Source organism: Arvicanthis niloticus, chromosome 3, assembly GCF_011762505.2.
Source record: "Arvicanthis niloticus isolate mArvNil1 chromosome 3, mArvNil1.pat.X, whole genome shotgun sequence".
Taxonomy (NCBI): Eukaryota; Metazoa; Chordata; class Mammalia; order Rodentia; family Muridae; genus Arvicanthis; species Arvicanthis niloticus.
The window spans coordinates 126,971,457-126,983,866 of record NC_047660.1 but is presented as its reverse complement, the minus strand read 5'-3'; the positions used below and the strand labels follow the sequence as shown (position 1 = coordinate 126,983,866).

The 12,410-nt window shown below is 40.6% G+C and overlaps 1 protein-coding gene across 5 annotated transcripts in view; it reads right to left on the bottom strand.

Moving 5' to 3' along the window:
• Window positions 1-8,408, bottom strand: part of Boll (boule RNA binding protein) — a 116,691-nt gene extending 108,283 nt beyond the window's left edge. The window contains exons 1-3 of one of the 5 annotated variants that reach the window (XR_013109531.1): window positions 8,225-8,398; window positions 5,594-5,737; window positions 3,245-3,336 (exon numbers count right to left, since the gene is read on the bottom strand). Coding sequence is in view for 2 of the 5 variants with exons in the window: in XM_034498106.2 (XP_034353997.1) it covers window positions 3,245-3,336; window positions 5,594-5,737; window positions 8,225-8,245 (257 nt within the window). In the remaining 3 variants the exon portion in view is untranslated. Of the gene's footprint in view, window positions 1-3,244; window positions 3,337-5,593; window positions 5,738-7,430; window positions 7,702-8,224 lie in introns of those variants that run through there. The other 4 variants (XR_013109532.1, XM_034498106.2, XM_076931899.1 and 1 more) reach the window with 4 other exon arrangements.
• Between the last annotated feature and the right edge of the window lie 4,002 nt (window positions 8,409-12,410).

The window sequence follows — 12,410 nt, the reverse complement described above, 5'->3', positions numbered from 1 at the left end:
TTGGACATCCCCTAGCTTGTCAGCAGTTAAATCATGTGCTTAGATGTGGCTCCAAGAGCTGGAGTATGGACTACACTCAGGCTCAGGGTTGTTAGCCTCCACTATTTATCCTCAGTTATGGCTCTCTACTAGCCACAGAAGATTGGACCATCACAGTCTTCACTGCTGGGAGTTTCCTGCTGTCTGAACTTCTCAGTGAATGCAGCTCTTCCTTATTGCGCCCAGAGCTCTTTCCAGCTCAAGAGCTGGGGCAGATTGTTGTCAGGCTCCCTGACGTCTAATTGTTCCTTATTGGCCCACTGTTCTGTTTCTAGCCGCGTTTCAGCTGTCCTATTACCTCTTTTGTAATTGCTAATGTTCTTCTAAACCTACTCTCTCTGGAACAGAATCTTTTATTATCCTGATTATCATTCAATATATCTCAGAGATGCACCTTCTCTTTTAACACCTCATCTGTGTATTTCTTTCTTTTCTGCCCCCCTTCTTTTCTGTGGTTCCAGGGATGAACCCAGACCCAGTCTTTTGTTTTGTTGGAGAGGGCAGTAACTCAGGTCAATCTCCTATTTGCAAGTCCTATTTCCTGCCTCAGTCCTCAAGATGCTAGGTTGCATCTGGCTTCCCATGCCTTTCAATGACAAAAGTCTGCATTACCAAAATCATGTAAATTCATCCAGTCAATAAAAAAAGATATAATCTCAACTCACCTTAATATTGTTTGGCAATCTCAGTTAAGTTTTTTGTTAAAAACAATCTCTGTGAAAACACTAGTCCCTGCCATTCTTCTATGTCATTTCTTAGTAGTACTGTTTTCTATCTTATTGGTTCTTTCTAATAACCCTGTAAATATGTTTCTCTGTTTTAGGAAAATAAACACAACTTTACCTTTACTCACCTCCACTGCTTTATCTAATTCTTTTTGAGTTTGCAACAAAACTCCTTATGTAAACGTTCTATGCGAACTACCTTTTCCCTCTCTGAAATTTTTGGCTTTTGTTCACACAGAAATCCTGAAACAACTCTACACATTACAGGACAGTCTATTAGCTTCAACGTTAGTTCTTGTTTTAGTCATTATTATATCATTATGAAGTGACACCATGGCCATAGCAACTCTTACAAAGGGAAGTATTTAATTGCAACTTGCTTACAATTTCAGAGGTTTAGTCTGCGGTGATCATGGAGGGAAGCATGGAGGCACCACAAAGGTAGCCATGGTGCTGGAGAAGGAGCCAAGAGTTCTACAACTGAATACCCAGCAGCAGGAAGAGACACACACTGGGCCTGGTTTGGGCTTTTGGGAGCCCCAAACCCACCCCCAGTGACATGCTTCCTCCAATAAGGCCATACCTCCTAATCTTTTCAAATAACACTTCTCCCTGGTGACCAAGCATTCAGATATATGAGCCTATGGAGAAAACTTGTCTTTCAAACGACCACATTCCATTCCTTGGCCCCCACAGGCTCATTTCCATATTATAATGCAAAATGCATTTAGTCCAACTTCAAAAATCCCCATAGCTTATTACAGTCTCAACACCATTTAAAAATCCAAAGTTCAAAGTCTCTTTTGATACTCCAGGCAATCTCTTAACTATAATTCTCTATAAAATCAAAATCAAAATCAAAATCAAAATCAAAATCAAAAAGCCTAACACATACTTCCAACATACAACAGCACAGAATATACATTATCATTCTAAAGGGGGGAAGAGGGAACACAGAAAGGAAATACTGGACCAAAGGAAGACTGAAAACCAGCAAGGCAAACTCCAAATTCTGCATGTCCATGTCTGATGTCAAAGCACTCTCCAGATCTCCAACTCCTTTTAGCTTTGTTGACTGCAACACACTTCTCTCATGGGCTGGTTCCACACGGCATCTACAGCATTCCTCAGCAGGTATCCCATGTCCCTGGCACCTCCAACATCTTTAGTCTCAGTGAAAGTCAAGCTTTGGGTCTACATGCAGGGACATCCCTGACACATGCTTGGCTTCAGCAGCTTTTTGTAGCCACAGAGGAAGATTCTATAACCCTTTTCTTGTATTTTTGACTCTAAAGCCAAAACCACGTGGCTGAAGCTTGCCAAGTTTTGCTGCTTGCGAAGGCTGAACTGGCCCTCTTGTTCAAGTACATTTACACCAGAATTTTGTTGTCCATAGTTTCCTTTACTACTTAAGCTTCTCTTTATTTCCTTTCTACAAGTTGGCAGCTTAATGGGGTGGGATCTTGCCCTGAGGTCACCATTCCCTTTTTTCAATTTAACTTTCTAAAAAAAATTTTTTTTAAATTTTTCTTAAACTATTTTTTATCTCTTTGAGCACTGGTCTTTAGTTGTATTACATTTCCTGGCACTCCCTTTTTCCTCAGAGTGACTGCTAATAACAGTACAACAGAGTCAATACTAGCCTCTCTTGAAGTCTCCTCTGTCAACACCAATGATCCAAAAATTTTACCTCAGGTAAATTTTGAGACAAAGGCAGAAAGCAACCACTTTCTTTGCCAAAATATCACAAGAATGGTCTCTAGGCAACTTACAAATATTCTTTTCCTCTGAAACCCCTTGAGCCAGGAGTTAAAATCTGCATTGTTCTTAGCACCACTGTCTTCCATGTTCCTCCTAGTATGGCCCATTAAGCCCTGCTTAAAGCATTCAAGTGCTCTTCTAATCCAAAATCCCAAAGTCATAACAATTCTTGATATGACAAGTAATCATTTCCATTAGAATGGTATTTCTTATTTGCTCTGAACTAGATTCTGAACCAAAGACCACAGATATTCTTTGGGGTCAGCAATTTTCAAATAAACTCTCTTATAGTTGAAAACGAAAATACAATTCCAAAAGTATCTGCTTCTTTAGCTAATATATGTTTGCCACTCAACATTTTTGTCATATTATCCTGAATGACCCTTTGGTTCATACAAAGGTAAGGTTTTAGACTAACAAATATTATAAAGTCCCTCTTTACCTCACCAACACACACACACACACACACACACACACACACACACACACACGAGAAAGAGAGAGAGAGAGAAAGAGAGAGAGAGAGAGAGAGAAAGAGAGAGGTGTGGAGAGGGATAACAGAAAAAGAGATAGAGAAAGAGAGAGATGGGGAGGGGAGAGAATATATGAGAAAAGTAGGGCATAAAATTCTCTACAAAAAATAAAGACAAAGTATATTAGCATATAAAACCAACAAAATACCATTCATTATTCTATATATTATGTGCAATGATACTAACCCTTTGGACACTCCAGCTCTGTCATTAACAATCTTCACTTCTTTTACAGACCCATATTGGGAGAAAAATTTTCTTAAATCATTTTCATTTGTCTAATGACATAAAAAGAAAACATTAAAAAATACTTAAAACCAATAAAAGGTGAAACAACGCTGATACTTATTATGGAGACATAAAAAAATAGAAAACAAGTTGAAAAGTACCTATCATCATTAAAAATGTAGGTAAAAAACTACTGTTACTAAAATCTATTCACTTTGATTATGTAGTAGAAGGTAGCTAAATGATTATATATAAGTCAAAACATTTTAAACTGAATTATTCCAAAACTACAAAGAACACTAACTAGGTAAAGAACATTTTCAGCAACTTTAAGAATGCTAAGTTGGATTACATATACTAAACCTAGTTAGGCTGTATACTATTGACTCTAGTATTTGGGGAGGACAGCAGTTACAGCAGTGAAACTAGGTCACCATGGCCTAATCCAGTCACTTTATACTAATCAATATAGTCTTTATGACAACTGAGGTCATAAGGAAAATAATATATTTTCCAAATACTTGATTTTGTCATAACAAGTACAAACTGACTTGCTATTTCAAATTACAAGGTATTTTTCTGTACTCAACACACATTTTAGCTAACTGCAGATACTATGATACAATAAAATTAAAATAACATACAATGTTCAAGATGTTTACAATAGCTAAAATAGATAAGACAATAACAGCTATTCCTAGAGTGTTTACAGTGAATTCTTTACAATTTTATTTTTTGGGTTCAGTTGCCACTGTTTCCAAAGGTAACTTTAAGGTTTTATAAAGGAGAATCAAGAGATGTCTTAGAGCACAGACACTCATTTGAGCTCAGCTGCTACCACACTGACTTAAACACACTATCTGTTATTTTGGATGGTAGCCTTAACCCTGCCAAGTTGGACAATGACCAATACTACACCTAAGAATAAGTGAATTACTTTTCTTCTAATAACGATAAAATGGAATCAGTGATAGAATAAGAACTGCTATTAGATATCTAAAACCAAGTTAATCCAAACTTATTCTTTGGAAGAAGAATTACTAATTCAGCCTTGTAGAGTAAGGAGACAGTCAAGATAACTGGACTTGAAGAGAGATAGTTTCTAGGCTTCTAAAAACAAGAGGTTTAAAAAGTCTCACACTGTTTGCTACTATAGGGAATTATTTCCTTACTGGCTATTATTTTTGTGGTTTTGAAAAAGATATGTCTCATGGGAAAGACTTCTGTTACCGTAATTCCATGGGTGTACAGAAAAGATGGCATATAAAATCCATATTGTGTTTTTAGTGTGATGTGCTTTAGTGACTTACATGAAAATGTTTGTATTTATTGAATATTTACTTTAAAAGTTCACTAAGATGTTTAATATGAATGAATGCTAAGCAGGAATACCCATATTTGCCATAGAAAAAAACCTCAAAAGTAAGTATTTAGGAAGCATACCTATTTCACATATTCAGATACCACAATCACATATTCCAGAATTGTCATTTTGACAAATATATTAAGCATAATATTTTTCTTAAGTAAAAAAAACAAGTAATTTTACCTAAATTGTGGTAAGAGTATATAGAAATAAGACTTGTGTCAAAAATCACATATAATGGAACATTTTATTACAAAAGGTATCTCTCCCTATAATTTCTAATATGTAAACTTAGAAATGCTTTTATAAATCAATTTGAAAGGTATGTGGTGTGTGTGAAGATGGAGCAAACCTTTATCATCAAGTTATATCCTCAGCTCATGTAAGAGAATTTGATTAAAAATATTCCTATATACCTTCCCTGTACATATCTACTACTACCTCTTATATAAGAATACTGTGAATCATTTCAATTATGCCTTTTTGAAAGAGTGAAATAGCTGATGAGTTGATTAAACACACTTTTTTACAGATTCTCTATTTGGATCACAAGGCCTTTTAAATGATCAGATTATAAATCCTATCACAGAAAGCTATTTGTAACAAATTGGAGTCTAGGACATTAGTTAGGAATGCAAGAATAAAGGTTGGGAGAAAGATACGGAGTTTTACAAGACTAAAATCTTTAGATTAAGTTTTCATTTAAAAATTGAAATAATTATCTAGGTAATTGTAGCATCATATAGGAAAGTAAAACTGAAGTATGAAGTGTTATTTGTATTTAAACCAAGACAATGTGAAACCAATTTTGTATATTAACTAATATGCAAATGTAATTTTATAGTTGTATAAGGAAATATTTGCTAAAAAATGAAATATTCTATTGTAAAGAGAAGCAGAACACTCTTCTTCCCCACCTTGTTGTGCCCACAAATAGATACCTTAAAGTCAATTCCTCCTACAAAGATGCGGTTAGGGATCACAGTTCCGTATCTTGGGCCGCTTATTGGGTTATTCAAAGGCACAGGTGACACAGGATTAGGGGATGGAGATAATGAATCTGTTTGAGTCTGATTTGTTGTTTGCTGTAAAATAAAGTCATTTTAAGCTTTTAGCACTGGGTATACGTTTTAATACAGGATCATCAAAGCAGTCATTTAGGCAAAATGTCATATAATACACAACTTCATTCCAACGAACGAAGATTGTAATTTAAAATTAGAGCTCATAGCTTTTGGGAGAAATAAAAATGAAGCGAAGTACTTCATTCTACAGAAGTGCTTACTATTAAATGTACTATTCAAATATACTTACATTAATTATGAGATAGGCTACTGTTAAGGAAGAATACTAAATTCATAAAGAAGTCAAAGAGGAGAAAAGAAGACCCAGATGTCTGGAGATGTTTTGTCTCAACCATTTTGTCCAGTGGTGTTCTCTTGTTAACAGAACATCAACATTAGACAAGGTCACTGTAATTATAATGGATCAAGATTTTTTAAAAAAGCATTCTTTAATCATGTCTGAATACGATAAAAACAAAAGCATTGTCCAAACCATGAGAACTACCAAACATTGCTGTATCCTGGATAATCTGAGCAACTGCTCTCCTTTTATCAATTTTACTTTTAAAGTAATAATTAACATACACAATCATGGAAATATTCCTATTTCCTTCCAATATACATCTTAGGTAAAGCCTTTCTACTTGAAATCCTAAAATTCTCAAGCCCATATTGTATAAATCGTGTTCTTACCACCTGAGAGGCCCCATGGTGTATTTTCCTAGTACCAATGACTTCACAGACAACTCAATTACAGATGTGTCTGTGGTCTACAGAACGAATTCCAGGACAACCAAGGCTACATAGAGAAACCCTGTCTTGAAAAGCAAAACAAAACTAAATTGGTACATATCTATTATGTTCATGCTTCTAATTTTGAAGGCTTAACATATCAATATCAATGTCCATTTATTTCTAGTATAGACTTTATTAAATACTGAGAAGTCTTCAAAAAATTCTCTAAAAACAAAGTTCAATGGAAGTACTAGTTTGCCTTCAAGTTTAAGAAAGAAGACTCCATTTTTCCTGTGAGAGATGGATGAAATCAATACCAAGTGAAGAGACCTCAGACACTAAGAAAAAGAAAAAATACATATTTTAAAACAATCAATTCACTTCCGTCCCTGATTTTAAGGCTCCTATTGCGGATGTTATGGCTTCCTTTCTTATTTACTATTTCCTAAGATACTACATATTTACCTGTCACTATGCTGTAATATTCACGAGGACAGGAAGCTTGCCTACCCTTTTTTAAAAACTCACTGCGACATGCCAGACAGAAACATCACACAGCAAGTGTTCAGTGTGCATCTGTTGAATGTATGAACGAGTAGATTACGGTTTAAGGAGAGACCTGCTTGGTATTTGCTCAACATCTGGGTAAGGACCGAAGTATCAATAATATTCTAGAACACGTTTTATGGTTAGTGGCAACAAGGCTCAGACAGCGGTAACATCAAGTTCCTTAGAGATTAGCAGTGAATTTGACAAGCGAGGATACCTCCCACTGTCAACCATTTGAAAGCTCGGAGCTAGGGGCTGCTCCAGGATTGTTAGTCTGGATCCTCTGCTTCTCTGTAAAGCTTGACCACTAATGAGTTTATTAAGATGCTCTGTCAAGGTAACGTGGCAACAGTGCCTCCTTCTCTGGGACTTAACCTCGACCTCCTGATGGATCATCTTTGCAAAGACAAAAAGGAAGAGGTGAGCTAACCGTCGCAGTCACCGCCTCGGTGCTCCTTCCCCTCTGAGGCCAGCAGGCTGAGGCGATGGGGCAAATGGTCGAATTGAAAACTTCCTCGGGTTCTCTCGGGTCATCGTGGCCAGGGGCACTGACGCGAGGATCCCCCCCCTCCCCACCAAAGTGCGGGAGGGAAAAGAAGGCCAGCCAGCGAGAAATTTTGTCAGGCAAACCCGCCAGCAGCGGTGGCGGGAACCCTCAACGGCACCTACCACGCGCTGCCCGCCTCGTGCACAGCGGGCCGCGGCCTTGCGTTGGCGCATGCTGATTGGCTGTCGGCCGGGCACAGGGCGGGGCCCGGCGGCACGTTACCAGGCTGCGCTGGGGCCCCGTAGGCCCCAGGCCGGGCCCAGGCCTGCCGAGGCGGCGCGCGTAGCTCAGGCCTTCCCGGGCTCAGGCCTTCCCGGGGCCCCGGCGTCGACGAAGGTCGCGCAACTCGTGGCCGCGGGCAGCGAGAATGTGTCCCCGCAAGGGCGAGCGTCGAGGGCGCCGCGGTTCGGGCGGGAAAAAACGTCAGGGCTGCGGCTCGCTAGGCATGGAGGGCCGATGGCCGTTTCCCTGAGCTGCCCCCCAGCCCACAGAGGACCAGCTCCCCCGCCCTCGCCCCCGCCGCCCCTTCTCACACACCCCGATGGGCCGCTCTCCTCGGCGGGGACGCCCGCTGCCCTGTCGCACCGGCGTCCCCTCCCAGCCAAACAGCAAGCCTTTCGGCCTCCAAAGCCCACCCTTCCAGTCGGAAGCCGGGCCGCGCAGGGTTCAGCACTCACCGCCCGGGACTCGGTCTCCATCTTTCCTCTCCACGCTTCAGAGCGGCCGGAGGCGCGGGAAGCTCAAGTTGGAAGGCGCGTTCGCAGGAAGCGAGCCGGCGCGTCTCCCGTCGGGGACTCGCTCCCCCTGGCGGCGGCGGCGGCGGCTGCAGCGGCGCAGTCTCCGAGCCGGGCGAGCTGGCCTGGGGGGGGCGGGGGAGGCAGGCTGCGCGGCGGCGGCGGCGGCGCTGTGCGCAAGTCCCGGAGGCGCCGGGCGGCGGCACGGACGGACGGACGGACGGACGGCGCGCACTGCGACTGCCTGTGGAGGCAGGACGGACGGACGGACGGACGGACGGACGGCGCGCACTGCGAGCGGAGGCGGACGCGCGGCGGAAGCGAAGCAGCGGCGAACCGTCCCTGGCCTGGAGAGCCGACCTCTGGGGTCTACCACCGTGCGGTGACTCTGGGGACTTCCGAAGGCTGGTTCGAAGACAGGAAGACAGTTTCCACGTGCACACTCTGCTCGCACTCCGGGCGGACGCCCCCTGGTCTCAGCACCTGTCGCTGTCGTTGTCACTCATCCTTGCCAGGGAGGGCGGGGCAGCGCAGTCCAGGCCACCGGTAGACTAGCTGTCCTGAGCTTCCGAGAGCAGAAGGGAGCTCGGCTAAGGAATTTAATGTCAGCACTTGGGAGGCAGAGGCAGGAGGATTTCTGAGATCAGGGTCAGCTTGGTCTATATATCGAGTTCAAGGATAGTTTAAGGGCTATACAGTGAGATCTTCCCCTCCCCGCATTAAAACAAACAAAAGTAAGGGAGAGCCTAAGGGAGAAGAACCAGCTTCATTAGACTTTCAACGGGGATCCCATAACTTTGGGATCCAAAGACTTCTTTGCAAGGTCTGTTTCTAAAAGGTGCCTGAGAGCCTACCTTCTCTTTTAAGTAGTATGTAATTTCTGCTATATAAATTCATGTAATAAAGACTGTCATTATTATAGGCAACTATCCATCATGGATACATTTTTTTTCAGGTGCAATGCTTTATGGTCATTTTTAATGTAAATAGGTGGATAATTACTTGGGCCAAAGTTTAACGTTGTAGTAATCCTAGCACTCTGCAACCTGGCTTCCTCATCTTAAAGGGCTGGCTATGTTTTTAAGCTGCTAGCGTCAGCAACCGTTAAAAGTTACGTGTGTGATAACTTGTCCTCAAAGTAAGCAGCAACAATATTAATGTTAATATGTCCAAAGGTTAGTTATCAAAAATAAGTATCTGAAAGTTTAGTTATTCACCAAAAATAAGATGGGAAATAATTTTTGTTAATTTTAGAAGAAGCATCCTAGCAGTTGTAATTCATTTCTTCATACAATTTAAACTTATTTTCTCAAGTTTTAGTTTCTGTGGAAAAGGAATACACAGATGTGTATTCAGATTTAAATACGTATTCTAGAATTGATTTTTGGGCATTCTCTCCTTCCAGTTGTAACTAAGGATTTGAGTATAATACTAATCTCTTTTCTGCTGAAGGCTTTCTCTTTCCTACTAAAAATAGTTGCTTTTGAAAGGTACATCTTCTAAAAAGGGGCACTTGTCACAGGACATATTTGGTCTGACATAATGAACAAATTTGAGGGAACAGTGGCTGTGTCCCAAGGCCGTATCTGTGTTAGGGAAGATAGCTGCACTCTCAGTTCAGCTCCTCTTTTACTTTTTATCCAAAAAGAACTTAAAAAACACTTGGCTGAATCACACAAAATTATATAATCCAACTTAGTAGACAAAGTAGAGTTCTTTTGCTCATACTGGGATGTACTGCTGGAAGGCAAAGTTCAGACATTAGTCCTTGTTGCAAAAATATTTAAACTCATTCCGGGTTTCTTCTCCCATTCCAAATGAAAGACATAAACCCTTTATATTTAGGATAAGTTGTATGTACTAGAGCTGGGCAGTTATCTACCCTCTATGATATTAGTACCTACTTCCCTATCAGGTATCCCAAGTTATAACTTGTCATGTTCCATCTGGATAGCTCTTAACTCCAAATGGCCAGCCCTCATGACCATGTTTTTATGATTCACCTACCTCATGTTGTCTTCTCTATCTTCTTCCTCCTCATGGTCCTTCTTCAACCTCAAGCCCCAAAACTGAAACTCCACCTACCTCTCTTCTTCCTATCTGCAGGCTGTCAGCATCTTTAGTCAACCAGTAATTTTAAATCAAGGAGCAAGGTCACATAGCATCCCTTGTCCCTGAGGCAACCATGGCCAGTATTTAGCATTACAGTACATAGTAACAGGCCAAGCCTCAAGTCCTCAAGGAATATGAACGTAGAAGAGGCCAGGGATGGTGGTGTGTGTCTGTATTCCCAGTTGCCCGTGAGGCTAAGGCAGGAGAATCACTTGAGCCAAAAGTTTGAGACCAGTCTGAGTAATACAAGATATCTTCGAAATAAATAAATTATAAATGGAGAAAAGACCAATTTGTACAAATGATAATTATATCTAAACATGCTTAAAGTAAGATACAAGCTAAAGACGTGTGAACTGTGATCTAAACACTGTGGGAATGTCGATGTACATTGTGGGTATACAGGGCTGGGAATGTTGTCCTGGCAGGAAATGGGAGAGAAGTTTCTCAGACCTTACTATGTACCCAATGATGGGCTAAATACATTCCTAATTTTTCTTTTTCTTTTCTTTTTTTTCTTTTTTTTTTGGTCAAAGTTTCACAGTGTTGCTCAGCTGACCTAGAACTATATATCGAACACTGGCCTGTAACTCATGGTTATTCTGCTTCAGCCCTTGATTACTGCAATTAATTACAGGACTGTGCCCACCATACCTCAGTTTTCTATTCAAATTTCATTAAAAAAAATTAAAAGTAATCTTATTTATTGTGAGTGTGTGTGTGTGTGCACGTGTGTACAGAGGGCAACTTCTGGGAGTTGGTTCTCCTTTTCCACTGTGTAGGCCCCCAGGACCAATCTTAGGTTGTCTGGCTTGGTGGCAAGAGCCAGTACCCTCTGAACCATCTTACCAGCCATTGCTTTGTCTCTGTCTTACTGTCTCTTTCCAATTAGGATTTGAGTCTTAGAGAAATAAAGTGACTCTTGTCACATTGTTAGTAAGGGTTGGATGCAGTTTTCAAGACTTAATTCTATTTGACTCTGTTATTCATACCTTACAAATCAGTCACAAATTAAATCTAGGGACCTTTGCAAATTAGAGCTATCAAAGATACCCGATCAAGGACATGATCTAATCAGCGATAAAATTACAAAGATTTTTGGTTAGGATTTGGATTTTGACTGTCCATCAAAGCTCAAGTATTTCATTTTGGTCCCCAGCTGGTGGCAGTACAGGACATGAAGAAAAATTTATGCAGAGGATCCTCATTGAGGGAAGTTAGATAATTAAGGATTAATGATAATTATGGATAATAATTAACCGATAAGTGGCGCTTGGCGGCCTGCCTACTCTTCTCATTGCTTTTCTGATACTATGAGGTGAAGAACTTTCTTCCAAGCATGTTCTTCATTGTATGTTTTGACTGATAGGCTCAAAATGAGACCAAGTGACTATCAACTGAAATGTCTGAAAGAGTCAAAACAAGTCTATCACTGTTTGTATTTTAGATACTCTGTCACAGCAAGGAAAAGCTAACACATTCTCAATCAGAACAGATTCTGAGAGTAAGTGGTGGGAAACAGGTTGTTGAATTGGAAGAAAATAGTTCTTGAAATAGCTCTTTCAAGAAATAGCTCTTGAAAAGGGCACTTGTATCTCAACAAAAGAGAAAGGAGGTTTAGATATCCGTTTAGATAGCAGTTTAGACAGTAGATGACTTTTACAAAGGTAACATGGAATGGTACAGTATACAGGGACTGCGAACATACCTCCTTTGGTAAAGAGCTTGCCTTTCTAGCATGAAGACGGTAACATGGATCCCCAACACTCATGTAAAAAGCCAGGTACATGTTGTAATCTCAGTCATAGGGACACAAACACATAAGGATCCCTGGGGCATGCTGGCTAGCAAGATTAGCTAAAGTGAGAGACCTGTCTCAAAACATAAGGTAGAGAACAATTAGGGAAAACACCTGAATTTGGATTCTGGCCACCACCAGTATATGAATACATGTACACCATTTGCATATACATATCAAGTGTAATGATGACAACTTACAAACTAAGTATGTCTTCTT